The 13,055-nt window shown below is 45.4% G+C and overlaps 1 protein-coding gene across 3 annotated transcripts in view; it reads right to left on the bottom strand.

The window, feature by feature from the left end:
- Positions 1-13,055, bottom strand: part of LOC119435943 (cell division cycle and apoptosis regulator protein 1) — a 214,492-nt gene that overhangs the window by 74,709 nt on the left and 126,728 nt on the right. For all 3 annotated transcript variants that reach the window (XM_037702648.2, XM_049660883.1, XM_049660882.1), the window contains one exon: positions 9,588-9,865. In XM_037702648.2, coding sequence (XP_037558576.1) covers positions 9,588-9,865 — 278 coding nt within the window. The remainder of the gene's footprint in view (positions 1-9,587; positions 9,866-13,055) is intronic.

A 13,055-nucleotide genomic window follows, 5' to 3' on the forward strand; every position in this document is an offset into this window, starting at 1 on the left:
GTGTGCCATGGACACCGCCCAACCTCGGAGGTCATGCGGAGGAACCACGCTGGTTCTGAACATTCTTGGTTAAGTGTCATTTCTGGTGAGCAATACTGGCCATTCCCCCCCCCCCCCCCCCCGCCCCCTAGTTTCTGCGTAAAAAATGTTTTTCCCCCCCCCCCCACAATTTTCGTGGTGCATCCACTGTTATTTCTAAAATCTTGCATCTACACTAAAACTAGGCTTCTTATGTCATCCAAAATTTTGTGCCAGTTGGCTTCTAAGAGCTCATGCAAACTTCGTCATGTTTCGTCTTCTATGCGCCCAATCTTCCATCTATGCAGAAGAGGTATTCGTACAACAGCAACAAGGTCGAATTCTCTGTCTATGGTGTGCAGCTGTTGAGGATCTGCTTCTATTATCTGCAAGTGCCTGCAAGTTGACTTCTTTGCAAAGCTCTTCTTAAACCAAAAATTAATGGACAGACCTACTTTTAAGATTCTATTCGAGAATTAAGAGGGCTGCCATCTGGTGTCCGTATGCAGTATACTTCTGAATGGCTAGAACCATGAATGGTCACTGCCTGCCTTGAGAGCTATGTATTATTATGTGTGTGATGTATGCGAACAAGTATTACAATAAAAAAGGTCTTTTTATTTATTTTTTCCTGCACAGGGGAACAGGAGGACTACATACTTCTAACAGAAGTGAGAAAGTCTGTGAGAAATTGTAGCACTAGACCCCAGCAAATGTGCAAAAGAGATCTACGCCAGATGAACTATAACATACACCCAAAACTGAATTCACATTAGAGTACCGAATAAGAATACATCACACACATAGCACTCATAAATATCCTTAAAATAATTCACAGACATCAACATGTGCACAATGTGGAGATCACTTATCAGCGATGCACGATTTAATCAGTTTTGGCAACTTAGAAGGAACATTGCTAAATTTAGCAAGTTTTCAGTCACTTCAAATGACAACTTTGCCTTTTTGGAGTCTACTTTTCTGGTGATTTTTCTGGTGACTTTTTTATTACGTAAAGAGTCAGCAAATTGCCCTGGTAGAATTCATACAACTTTAGCAAAGTTCAATAACTCACCCCCATTTTATCCCAAGAATATTAGTATATCGCCTCACTTTGCCACTATTTCTAAATATACACCAAGGAGCTTACTAGTGAGCTAACTGGGTAAATCAAAGCTACTTTTATAGGCCAAGCATAATCATGAGATCTGACACTGTTTTAGGAAATCTGGGGCTGTTTTCCCTTTTCACATTCCCACCGCTGACTCACTACCATAGGAGGTAATTCAAAGCTACAGTTTAAAAAATAATCAGAAAGACTTCTAGGAACAATTAAAAGACAAAAAAGACAAAATTCTAAGCACTTATCATCACCATCACTTAGCAACGTTTTGTTAAAAGTAGAGTGCTTTGGGCTGCGACCTGGTTACATTGTCGAAAAAAGTTCCCAAAAATGGTTTTAATGGAGTACGGGAGTACGTGAGCCTTGAATTCAAAAGAAAGAACTATTTTGCAAAAGTTTTATATGCACGATTAACAGTGTGCAGAGTTTCTTCTTAGTCAATAATCCTACATTCATTTCTAAGTGAGTCTTAAGTTTTTGTTACGACACTGGTTTCCTAGCACATGTACTTTACCATCCAGAACCCCAGACTTGTCCTTGCAGTTAAGCATGAGTACAAGTCTGAGCATCTTTCTGCTGTCAAAATGCTCAACTCTTGCTGCCCTGCAAGAATCGAAGGTTGAGAGGTCATGACTCCATACCAGCGTTTATCACAGTAGTACTTCACATGTTTTTTTTTTTTTTTTGATTTTTTTTTGTCACAAATTTATGAAATGACATTGTTTTACCTGGGCCCATATACCCCCAAGTTCTCTGTTTAGTGCCTCTCACTGCACATTTTTTTATAACATATGATATTGAGATTTCAGCAACATACTTTTTAAGATGAGTACACGACAACCATAGCAATGGTACTCTTTCGTTGAAGGAGTCTTTCTCCTTTAAACCTGTCAATTATAATCAGTGTCCCTTTAGGTGGTGCAGATATAATTGAGTAGCCATTAGCAGACAGCATGAGAGTCGCATGAAGGACGAAGCAGATTTACAAGTGGCAATACTTGCACATGGCTAGTTTATGCTTAGTAGAAACAAAGAGCCAAGGGTGCCTACCATAATTACTTGTATACTAACACACCCAGACACACTTTGCAACAGATAATAAAAATTTCTTCCACCCACCCCTTACAAAATCGTGAAACTGCTACACCAGGTCCTGCAAGCTGCTGTTTATTTTGTTCAATTCATAATGAATACAGCGCATGCCACCAAGCACCATCTATCAACCACCACATAATATAGTGCAATGTAGTGGTAGGTCACTTAGCCAACCCAGTGCAGTGCATGTAAGTGCAGTGAGTCTGGAGGTTGGGTCACCAGAAGGTGTCAAGAAATAGCTTTACTACTCCTACTATTGATATGGCAGCGTTGTGATCCCCAAGCTATGTAATGTTGCCTGCTTCGATGCAGAATGACACTGCTGTCCGGCTAAGTAAAATTCGCTTCATGTAATACAAAAGGAGGGTAAGTCAGGATGACCTTGCAGGATGTGATGAAACTTCACCCGTGAAGTTGATATCATACACATCTAACCACATTCCGCCATTTCTCCTGGCACAGGTGTCAACCAGAAATTAAAAGTGCAAAATGACCACCAAGCCCAAAATTTGTGTGCACGACAGAACTGCAGCACTGCCACACTGCACATACCAGACCGAGCACTACTGCATGTTCTGCTGCATCCAAATGCAGCAGAACATGCAGTAGTGCTCGGTCTGGCCACATTGCTTCACGCCAAACCAGCTACTTACAACAGTGCAGATTGGAGGAATGAGGCCTTCTGTCAACTGCATGTACACACAATCTACTTTCTGTTTAACCCTTTCCATTCTTGGATCAATAAAGGTGACTAATGTGCATGTGACGAATGTGTTGACTTATTGAATTACTAATTGTTTCCATTATTTCAAGGCGTTTAATAGAAATGTTGCTCAATATAATGTACAAGCCCCTAAATTAAATATCACTTTTTGAGATGTAATTAACACACTATTATCAATTTCAATTCCCCCCAATATCTAGCCATTTTCATTTGACTTGAAAGATGCAATTTCATTTAATTCATTGGTGCAGTGTAAGCTTCCATGAAGTCCAGGCTTTCACTGTATTTCAGAAGGATTTCTGTGAAATTATGTTATAAACAATAACTAGTTCAGCCTGATTGCACAAGAAATCAGGGAAGAAAAGAATGAACATATCAGACTAACATGTAAAAGCAGAGGTCAGACCTCAACAAAATCATCTGGCGACGTTAGAACACCATTGAAGATTTCACTAAGCTTTCACACATCTTTCCTGTATTCTCACAATGTCAGCAAACTATGGTTAGAGCTATTTCGAAAGTGCGCACTGCAGCTGCACTACCTTGCTATATATATAAAAGCAAAGGCTTTGCACACATTCACAATTAAGGGCCATTGTGCAGGTGTGTGCTATGCACCAAAAAATTGGATGTTGAGAAACAGTGTGCAGTGTACATGTGCAGGCAGCATAATAAACCAAGCCTGAATAAATGAACAAATTCTTTTCTTTCTTTCCAAATGAAATATGGAAGTCTTTTCATCGGTGTGAGAAGTTGCATGAAAATAATGCCGGTTATGTGAAACAAATGAAGTAGCATTTTGATGTCTACTTGAAATATCCATATCAATGAACTAAATTTGCTGTTATTTTTGGTTTTAAGGACATGAGAACTCAGCTAGACAACTGAAAAACCAATGCATGCTCCGTTTTGTATTTGCCTATTTCCCCACAATCATTCCAACTTATGTCAGGCATTATTGTAAAGTCAAAGCAAATTGGCCAAGAGCATTAACAAACTGACTAGGTGGACTGGTTACTACATCTTGGTGCAAAGGAAACTAACAGCACAACACAGAACAGAGAAAAAAACCACAACGACAATGTGCTGAGTCTTTGTGGTTATTTCTTTGTCTTGTGTCGTGCTGTTAGTTTCCTTTGCAAGTATAAGCATTATTTCAGTGTTCTATGCTACAGTGGTCAATTTGGTATCAGTTTAATAAACAAGGACTTAGTACACAATCTCTTTATCATTCAACATGGCACATAACTTGTGTTTAAGACAAAGTGGCAATCAATTCTACTAAACGGATGAGTACAGACAAAGGCCTCATCTGGCATGTGTACCCCATGCACAGGCTTAAAACAGGTGCGATTTGGAAGCTATATCAAGTCAGACCTTATATGCTTTCCTCCCTAAGATGGTGACCCAACGTAATGCACCATTTTGGTGAATCTAGATGTGTCATTCACCATAAGTTTCTCTCAGGCAAGGAACTATAATTATGTCAGTTTATAACACCCCAATTTTTCACTATCTACAAATTTTCAATGTTCCTAGATGATGTCGTTCCAGCTGTACTGCTATAAAGAGGTCACATGTATTGGCTACCTTAGGCAACATGATATAAACCCTGTCATCTCAAGAGCTGACTTTCATGAAGTGGTAACCATATGCTAACCATCTGCCCTCATTAAATCCCCCACCCCCACCGCCCCCCATCCAGATCATATATAGTACTTCACATTTGTGGTCTAGATGGGACAGTCTCTGTAATACCTACCTATAGTCATGCATGATTGGCCCACAGCTCCAACCAACTGATGAAGACAAAAACAGACGGTCACAAGCGGGGGTAGGCCATGTGAAGAGGTTTATAACAATGATGGATTTGGTAGCTACTGTATATGGTCACAAATAACACTGTCCACTGTGCATCCTAACACTATTAACATAAATAAATTATGTAAACTTCACAAGATTGTGACCACTGCGGTGAATACCAAAAGTCAACCAGCCAAGGTCTGTTCGCGAATAGGCCTAAGGACAAAGAGTTCTAATCTTCCAACAGATTGTTCCACATTAAAGGGCCCCTAAACCACCCAGAGGTCGAAATTTAGTTGTGGTGTTGCAGTTGTGCATGAGTCTACAATGAACACGTAGCCGCGAGAATTTTTCATAATGGTGCCGTAATAGCGGAGTTACACGCGTTTGATGATCGAAACACGGCCCTCGCTCGTTTCGCTCTTTCCTTTGCTACTCTCCTCCTCGCCGAATGCCCCTCCAAATGTCACGTGACATTCCTCGTCGCCAATGCACTTCTCAAAACACTGTCCACTTCCGGTTAAGGCACGTCCGCGCTAGCGGAAAATACTATACTGACGGCGAACCGATCTCCAGTGCCATAGAACGTCTGCCATGCGAGAGGTGTCCAAAGTATACGGCAGTTCGGCCAGCGCCCCGCCTGCTGCATGATCGATGGGCCAATCGACGACGCGCGAAGCTGCATGCCTCCGCCGCCGGCGACGACGAAAACATCGGCTGCAGCTTCTGTTCCAAGCAAAATTATACCCGCTAGATAAAGCGATGCATAAAGTGTACATTTTATGAAAAACAATTTCCGCCGTCAAATGTTTAACATGAACGAGAGCTCCGATACTTGTCGAGCTCAGCTGCAGCGCACGGTTACTGACACGAGACGTCTGGCTCGGCTGTGCTCACATCACAGCGGACGGCGCTCCTAATATCAGCGTATTTTGCTTTTTTGTGTACAATTATTGCGAAGAGCGACAACAACGATAAGCAAATATTGTGGCTCGTGAGCGTCGGTAATTCATTCCGAAGTGCTGTCCGCTTTAGCTTTGAAGGGAACCGTAAAATTCCTAGTGACGATATCGGCGCCGTCGAGCGATCAGCAGCAGTGAGGCTGCCGCAGAAATGAGTCCCGGTCTCATCCTCTCTACGGCAAGGAAATCTCGCCGTTTACGAGCAAAACCGCTGTCGAACGGCGGCCCGCGAATGGCAAACCGTGTGCGGTGAGTTACTGTGCCGGTAACGTGGACGGGCCTTAGCCGCGACCACACCGTGGCCGCGACTCAGCGCTTTTCGGCTACCCGCTGTTGCTTCCGTGCCGGCCCATGTTCATGCGAAGCGTGCCGCTATGGACGATGTGTTGCGCATGTCTAGAAAGGTAAACACTGTCGCACTGTGTTCGCGCAGCTGATCAGACCGCTATGCACGACTGTGTTGGAACGCGAGCAATTTGGCACTTGCGTTGCGGGCTGTAATTACCAATTCGCAAGCGCGCACAAGCGAGCAACACGGCGAGGAAGAGCAGGGAGTGCGCGTACCTGCTAGCAGACTAACCGAAAGTCGTAGGTTCTTGCTCTATCAATCGACATCGTCGACCCGGTTGACATCACCAGATGCACCCTGGTGACATCGTGACGACCACGGGGGATACCGGAAAGGCCAGGAAAGGAGGACAGCACTGTTTTTTTTTTTTCTTGTGGCGTGCCCATGGCACTCTGAACTCGATGCACCTGTTTACTTGAAATGTTCAAAAAATATCTGAGGTGGTTTAGGGGCCCTTTAAGCACTAAGCAGGAAGCATTAAAATGTGAAATAGTACTTATAAAAAAGTTATCTAGATCCCACACACTGTGGGAATTGATGTTATTGAAGCATTTTGCAGGTAGCTGGCTATCCAGCATTGTTTGGTTTTCTGCAAAGCACAACAAGACGGACCAATGAGTTTGTGTAAGGTGAGCGATTATGCGTGATATGAGCATGCATGTGATGACAGCAGCAGAATGACGACAACAATATACAGTATAGACCACTTATAACGTAACCGCTTATAGTGCAGGACCGGATATAGTGCTGTCTTTTCAGACTCTCGTTAATTTTCCCATAGCACTCCATGTATACACGTATCGCTTATAGTGCAGTTGCGGGAAACGAAATACCGGTTACAGTGCGGCTGCCTGGGAGTACGGAAGTCAGCGGAGACGGCTAACGCTCGCCTCAAACGGGCGCCCCAAGGAGTGCTCGAGGAAGAAAGGGAGACGAAGTGGAGAAGGGCATGTGGTGCGGACGAACGAACGGCCAGTGAGGCTGAAACCAGAATCTTGAGTGCGAGTCGTGAAATATCACGGAGCGAGGGCCACGAAACTGCCAACGCCATCCGACGCTCGCTTCACGATAACGGCAGTAAACAAAACTTCAGGGAGCGGGCGGCGCCGGCACAGCACGGCGAAGGGCGCATGCGGAGACCGTGGAATATGAGGGAGGAGGGCGGCAGGGAAGCGGTTTCGCCTCGGCAACTCCCCCGCTTCGGTGGCTCCCCTCGCCCTCCCTCGTAGCTCCCTCACTTTCGACTCTCACCGTGCGCGCCCGCCGCCGTGCAGGCGCTGTCCCTCCAGCCGGCCCGGCGCCAGCTCCCCAAAGTTTCGTTTTCTGCCGTTATCGGGGGGAAGTGGGCATTTGCCGGCGTGGGCAGTTTCATTGGCCGGCCTGGGACTGCACCGCTGCTTCCCTCTGCGCCGTAGCCGCAGCAACAAGGTCAACACGTGACTAGAAAGTAGAGGAAGCATTAAGGAGAAAGAAGGGTTCACTGCCATTTTCTACACGTGGCTACGGTAGCGTGGCTGAGACGTCGACGCGTATACACGCATGTTCCGGCGCAACGCAGAATTGGCGACCTTGCCAATTGAAAGAGGGTGAAATTTCCGCGCAACGGAGAATCGGCGAGCTTGCCATTTGAAAGAGGGTGAAATTTCCGCCGCTTTTTCTTTTTGTTTTGTTCGCGCGCGACATCGAGGGGTCTCCTAAGCTTTTACTCTATGGCAGTGCCGGAGCAATGCCGGTCGGAGGCGCCGCCGCATGATTTGGTTCGAATTAACGAGATTCGACTGTAAATTGAATGCAAACGTTCTAGCCGCATTCCTCGACTGTCACATATACGCGTGGCGGCTCGGTGCACATGTTTTGCATATGTGCGGGCCTTGAAAATTGTTGCTTTGGTTATAGTGCGGTACCGCTTATAGTGCGGATATTCGAGACTCCGGCGACTTACGTTGTAAGCGGTCTACACTGTATAAAGGTGATGGCACGATGACTGATTTTTGGTACCCCAGCGATGAAACATTACAACCTGTTCCATTACAATTAAGGCCGATCATGAAGGTGGTACAATGTCACACAGCGTCTACGTAGTACTAGCTGCCATGAGGAAAGGACTGGGAAATGTGGGCCGTTCCCGAAAGTGGGTGCAGCCTAACACAGCGTCCCAATGCACTGGCTGCTAAAAGGGAAGAATGAGAGACACTGGCATGATCTTGCTTTCATAAGCAACTTGCTATGTGACGTGATGTACATAAAACAAAGTGGTAAGATTTAATATTATTCACCCATTTCATTAGACTCTGTGGTTGAATGGAAACTGGTGCATGTGCAAGTGCTTTTGCTCATGCTAAGCAACATGCGGCAAGCGCCAAATGTCTCAAAGGGCTCAGCTGCAGCGCACGGTTACAGACGGGAGACGACCGGCTCGGCTGTGCTCATATCGCAGCGGACAGCGCTCCTAAAATCAGCGTATTTTTCTTTTTTGTGTACAATTATTGCGAAGAGCGACAACAACGATAAGCAAATATTGCGGCTCGTGGGTTAGTGTTGGCACAAAAGAAATGTGCAATTAAGGCATAATGGTGAAAGCATCGGGCTGTTGTGCTGGGAGACCAAGGTTCGATCCCACTATTGGACACTTGATTATCTTTCTTTTCTTTTTAAAAAGCCCAAAACGATGCAAGACTGGAACCTACCACAAAGTGCCTGGTATGACTAAAAGAAAGCTTTGCATTAAAAATGCAGTGTTAGATGGCATAACAGTAATTTGCAGTGGCACTGGGTACCAGCTAAAGAATGTGCTAAGGATCTTGGAGCTAAAAACAAACAGGCCTGACTGAAGGCCATAATATACCTTGACAGCTTAACCCGCTCGATGACAGACAATAAGTTGTCAAGGACGCCAAAGCCCTGCATTAAGTAAGACTGGACTTTGACTCATTCTGTTTAATAAGTTTTGCAGGAAATCAATAAAAAATGAAGATAGAATCAATTTTAGCAGCACTCTACAGAATGCAAAGTGTAAAAGACCAAATTAAATATGTACGATGGCATCTAAAGTTTCAGACACTGTTATACATGGACTTTACAAAATGTTTGAAGTGGTCCAATAATTAAGGACATGCAAAATTTCAAATGTGCATTCAGTTGAGTCTGGTTGCAGTGTATACAGACAAAAACAAGAGAAAGGAATTAAACCAATTTATGGTGTTATATGTACTAAAACTACAATACGATTATGAGGCATGCTGTAGTGGGGGACTTCAAATTATTTTTAGACCACCTGGGTTTCTTTAACGTGGACATAAATCTACACGAGCATTTTTGCATTTCGCTCCGATCGAAATACGGCCGCGGCGGCTGGGAATCGAACCAGCAACCTCATGCTTAGCAGCTCAACACCATAGCCACAAGCCACCGAGGCAGGTACCAGAGAGAGGATAGGGAAAAGGAACAGGCGGTGCAGAAAAGTAGTGATTAAACAGATACAGAGCAAGAACAGAAGAAGAGATAAGCACTGACCACTGGGTGCAGGCTGAGAGGTCAATGCCAGTCAGGGCACGGCAGGTGCGCACAGCTGTCCGAATCAGTGTTTGTGGGTCGGAGTCCGGATTCGGTCCATCAAGGGATGGCGACCACGGCCCCCCAATGGCCACTGTCTCGCTCTTGCCTTTGAGGCCCACCAGAAAGGAGAGCACACGTGCTGGGTGCATCGCAGTCCCCAATCGAGATTCATCCTCAGCCAGGGCACAAGTCTGCTGATACAGCTCTTCCAGAGATGGGCTTGAAAGCAGCATCACCTATGTTGTAAAAAGCAATGCACCTACTTCAGTTTCCTTTTTCTGAATCATTACTACGTTAATACATACTTATCTTCGAATGACAATTATGCAACGGCTCTAGGCAATACAGTAGGCAGTGTTCTTCAGTGCACATTTTAAGCAGAATGTTTACTATTCTTTACTCTCTAGTCACGCTGACCTGCTCAGCCACACAAGAGCAATAGTGAAGAAATCCATTTAGCTGACTGGTAGGAGGGATCAAGGATACACCATGCAAGTACAACAGTGAGCAAAAGTATACGGACCACAGGGTCGCCGAAAAAGCTGAATTGCTTCGTAATTAACAAGCATTAACTGCAATTGACGAGTACACTGAGAAGCTTGCAATGCCAAGTTTGGAATGCAGTCCTCAATTTCAAGTTGCGTTCACAGGCAGAAGAAACAATCGGCTTTATCGCGCAACCCCTGGTCCGGATACTTTTGCTCACGGGTGTACATAGTTGCTTTAATGTAACATGACAAACATTGGGACCATTAAGAATATAAAAACAATAGGCACACCTGCCCTACATTTAGCGTTTGGAAACCCTGTCTTGTATTTGTCACCCAGCACTGCTCCACGTGTGCGCCATTGTCATAATTGTGAAAAAGCACAAAGACACAGACAGGTTATCCTACATAGAGTGGAAGAAAGTGAGAAGTCATAAGTTCCACAGTCATTTAAAATTTATTGAAGCACTTTTAGGCAGTACAATTCTTCTTAACAAGGCTGACATCAAGGCAAAGGCAGTGTAATGCAATCAGGTGCTTGCCAAGTGCTAACAGCAACATTCCCTAATATTGAAAAGGCTCTGCACAGGTGATTCATGGATATCCATGTCAGTAACATTCCCGCTGATGCCCTCGTGCATGTGGCTCTAAGAGGAGGACTTCACCATCAGTAGCATACCTGCCAACCTGGAAACCTTGAAATTTGGGAGATTCACCCAGCAGGAGGATGGGAATGACAAAAGAAAAGCATCAAGAAAAGAAACAATATATCGCTCCTTTTTTTCCTGGGCCACAGCAACATCGGGAACAGCTCTGAATGGCTGCCAGTAGAGTTACTAGAGCTCTCAGCGCTCGTACTGTGACTGGAGATGGTGTGTGCGCGCCACTGTGATTAGAGGACACATACTATGTCCCGTGATACAGGTCCCTTTCCACTTTTAATATGCTTCACCGAAACATCTTGCATATTCCTCACCACAATACACTGCTGTACTGCAGCGAAGTTGACTTAACTCTTTCATTACCCCGCCTATTCAGATCGATCACCGGTGATCGATACTTTAAATCACCGATTTCAACAAGTTGGAGTCGTTTCTTATGCACTTAGCGCCAATTAGTGGTTAGTCCAGGCACTCCACTTTTAGAATCAGTTTAAATTTTCCCGCTCTGGCGATGTGATTTTTGGCGACCCTTTTAGCAAACTAATTTGCGCGTGTTGTAGCGAAAAGAGGCGCGGTTGTCGGCTTTGCCATATGACCGTTCTGAACGGTCATAATTACGTGAAAATGACACCAGCTGTTCACTAGTGAGCTTTGGTTTGGAGTCTAAGTAGTTTTAGTATTTCACCAAAGCGCATTTCTGAAGGTACGCCGCATGTCCAACATGTGGAACTGACATTTTCAGCCAGTTTCCAAGAGTTTCAGTTTCACTTCTCTTGTAAAATCCTGGTGAGGGGCACTGCCAATGTTACTATCCATTTACTAATATTTCACAAAAAACTAGGAACTGCTTCACCGATTGGCAGGAGCCGTGAAGCACTCACTAGTCTTAGTTTCTTTTTTTTTATTTTTTATCCGAAGGATAGCGGTGTATTGAGCATTTATTTCTTCAGACCATAGGTCGGCGCACTCACTCATAAGTGCACTCACTCACACTCACTTGCTCATTTCAAAGGCGTGAGTGGGAGTGCGAGTGAGTGCCAGTGAGTGTGAGTGGAGGTGAGTGTGAGTGGAAGTGAGTGCGAGTGGAAGTGAGTGCGAGTGGAAGTGAGTGCGAGTGGAAGTGAGTGCCAGTGCAAGTGAGTGCCAGTGCAAGTGAGTGCCAGTGCAAGTGAGTGCCAGTGCAAGTGAGTGCCAGTGAGTGCAAGTGAGTGCAAGTGAGTGGCAGTTCTTCTTTCTTCTTCTTTCTGGGGTTTTACGTGCCAAAACCAGTTCTGATTATGAGGCACGCCGTAGTGGAGGGCTCCGGATTAATTTTGACTACCCGGGGTTCTTTAACGTGCATTACAACGCAAGCACACGGGCGTTTCTGCATTTCGCCTCCATCGAAATGCGGCCGCCGTGGCCAGGATTCAATCCCGCGATCTCGTGCTCAGCAGCGCAAAGCCTTAGCTGACTGAGCCACCCCGGCGGGTAGTGAGTGCCAGTGACTGTGAGTGAGTGCCAGTGAGTGTGAGTGGAAGTGAGTGCGAGTAGAGGTGAGTGCAAGTGAGTGCCGGTGAGTGCGAGTGGAGGTGAGTGCGAGTGAGTGCCGGTGAGTGTGAGTGGAGTTGAGTGTGAGTGCCAGTGAGTGTGAGTGGAGGTGAGTGCCAGTGAGTGTGAGTGGATGTGAGAGCCAATGATTGTGAGTGGAAGTGAGTGTGAGTGGAGGTGAGAGCCAATGATTGTGAGTGGAAGTGAGTGTGAGTGCAGGTGAGAGCCAAAGAGCGCGAGTGGAAGTGAGTGTGAATGTGGTGAGTGCTTGTGAGTGTGAGTGGAGACGAGTGTGAACGTGACTGAGTGCTGTGTTAGTGGAGCTGAGTGTGAACGTGACTGAGTGCTGTGAGTGTGAACGTGGTGAGTGCTTCTGGGTGTATAGAGGTGAGTGTGAACGTGAGTGAGTGCAGGTGAGTGTGAACATGAGTGAGTGCAGGTGAGTGGAAGTGTGTGTGAACGTGGTGAGTGCTTTAGCGATAAGCAGAGGTGAGATCGGTTCACCTTGCTTGTGGAAAAATGGAGGCATGTTGTGTGTACAAGCTCACTCGCGGTGATGACTTATCACGCTAGCAGATTGTGCACACCAAGATAGAAACCACTCACTAAGGTCGTAATAATCCAAGGTTCAGGCATGAGTGAGACAATGTATAATGAAATGAGTGGATATATGATATTGCGATAGCAATTATATGGACACTCCAAGCGAATTTCTGCCGTGGTCGTGGACGTCATTTGAAGTCCCG

Source organism: Dermacentor silvarum, chromosome 1 (assembly GCF_013339745.2).
Source record: "Dermacentor silvarum isolate Dsil-2018 chromosome 1, BIME_Dsil_1.4, whole genome shotgun sequence".
NCBI lineage: Eukaryota > Metazoa > Arthropoda > Arachnida > Ixodida > Ixodidae > Dermacentor > Dermacentor silvarum.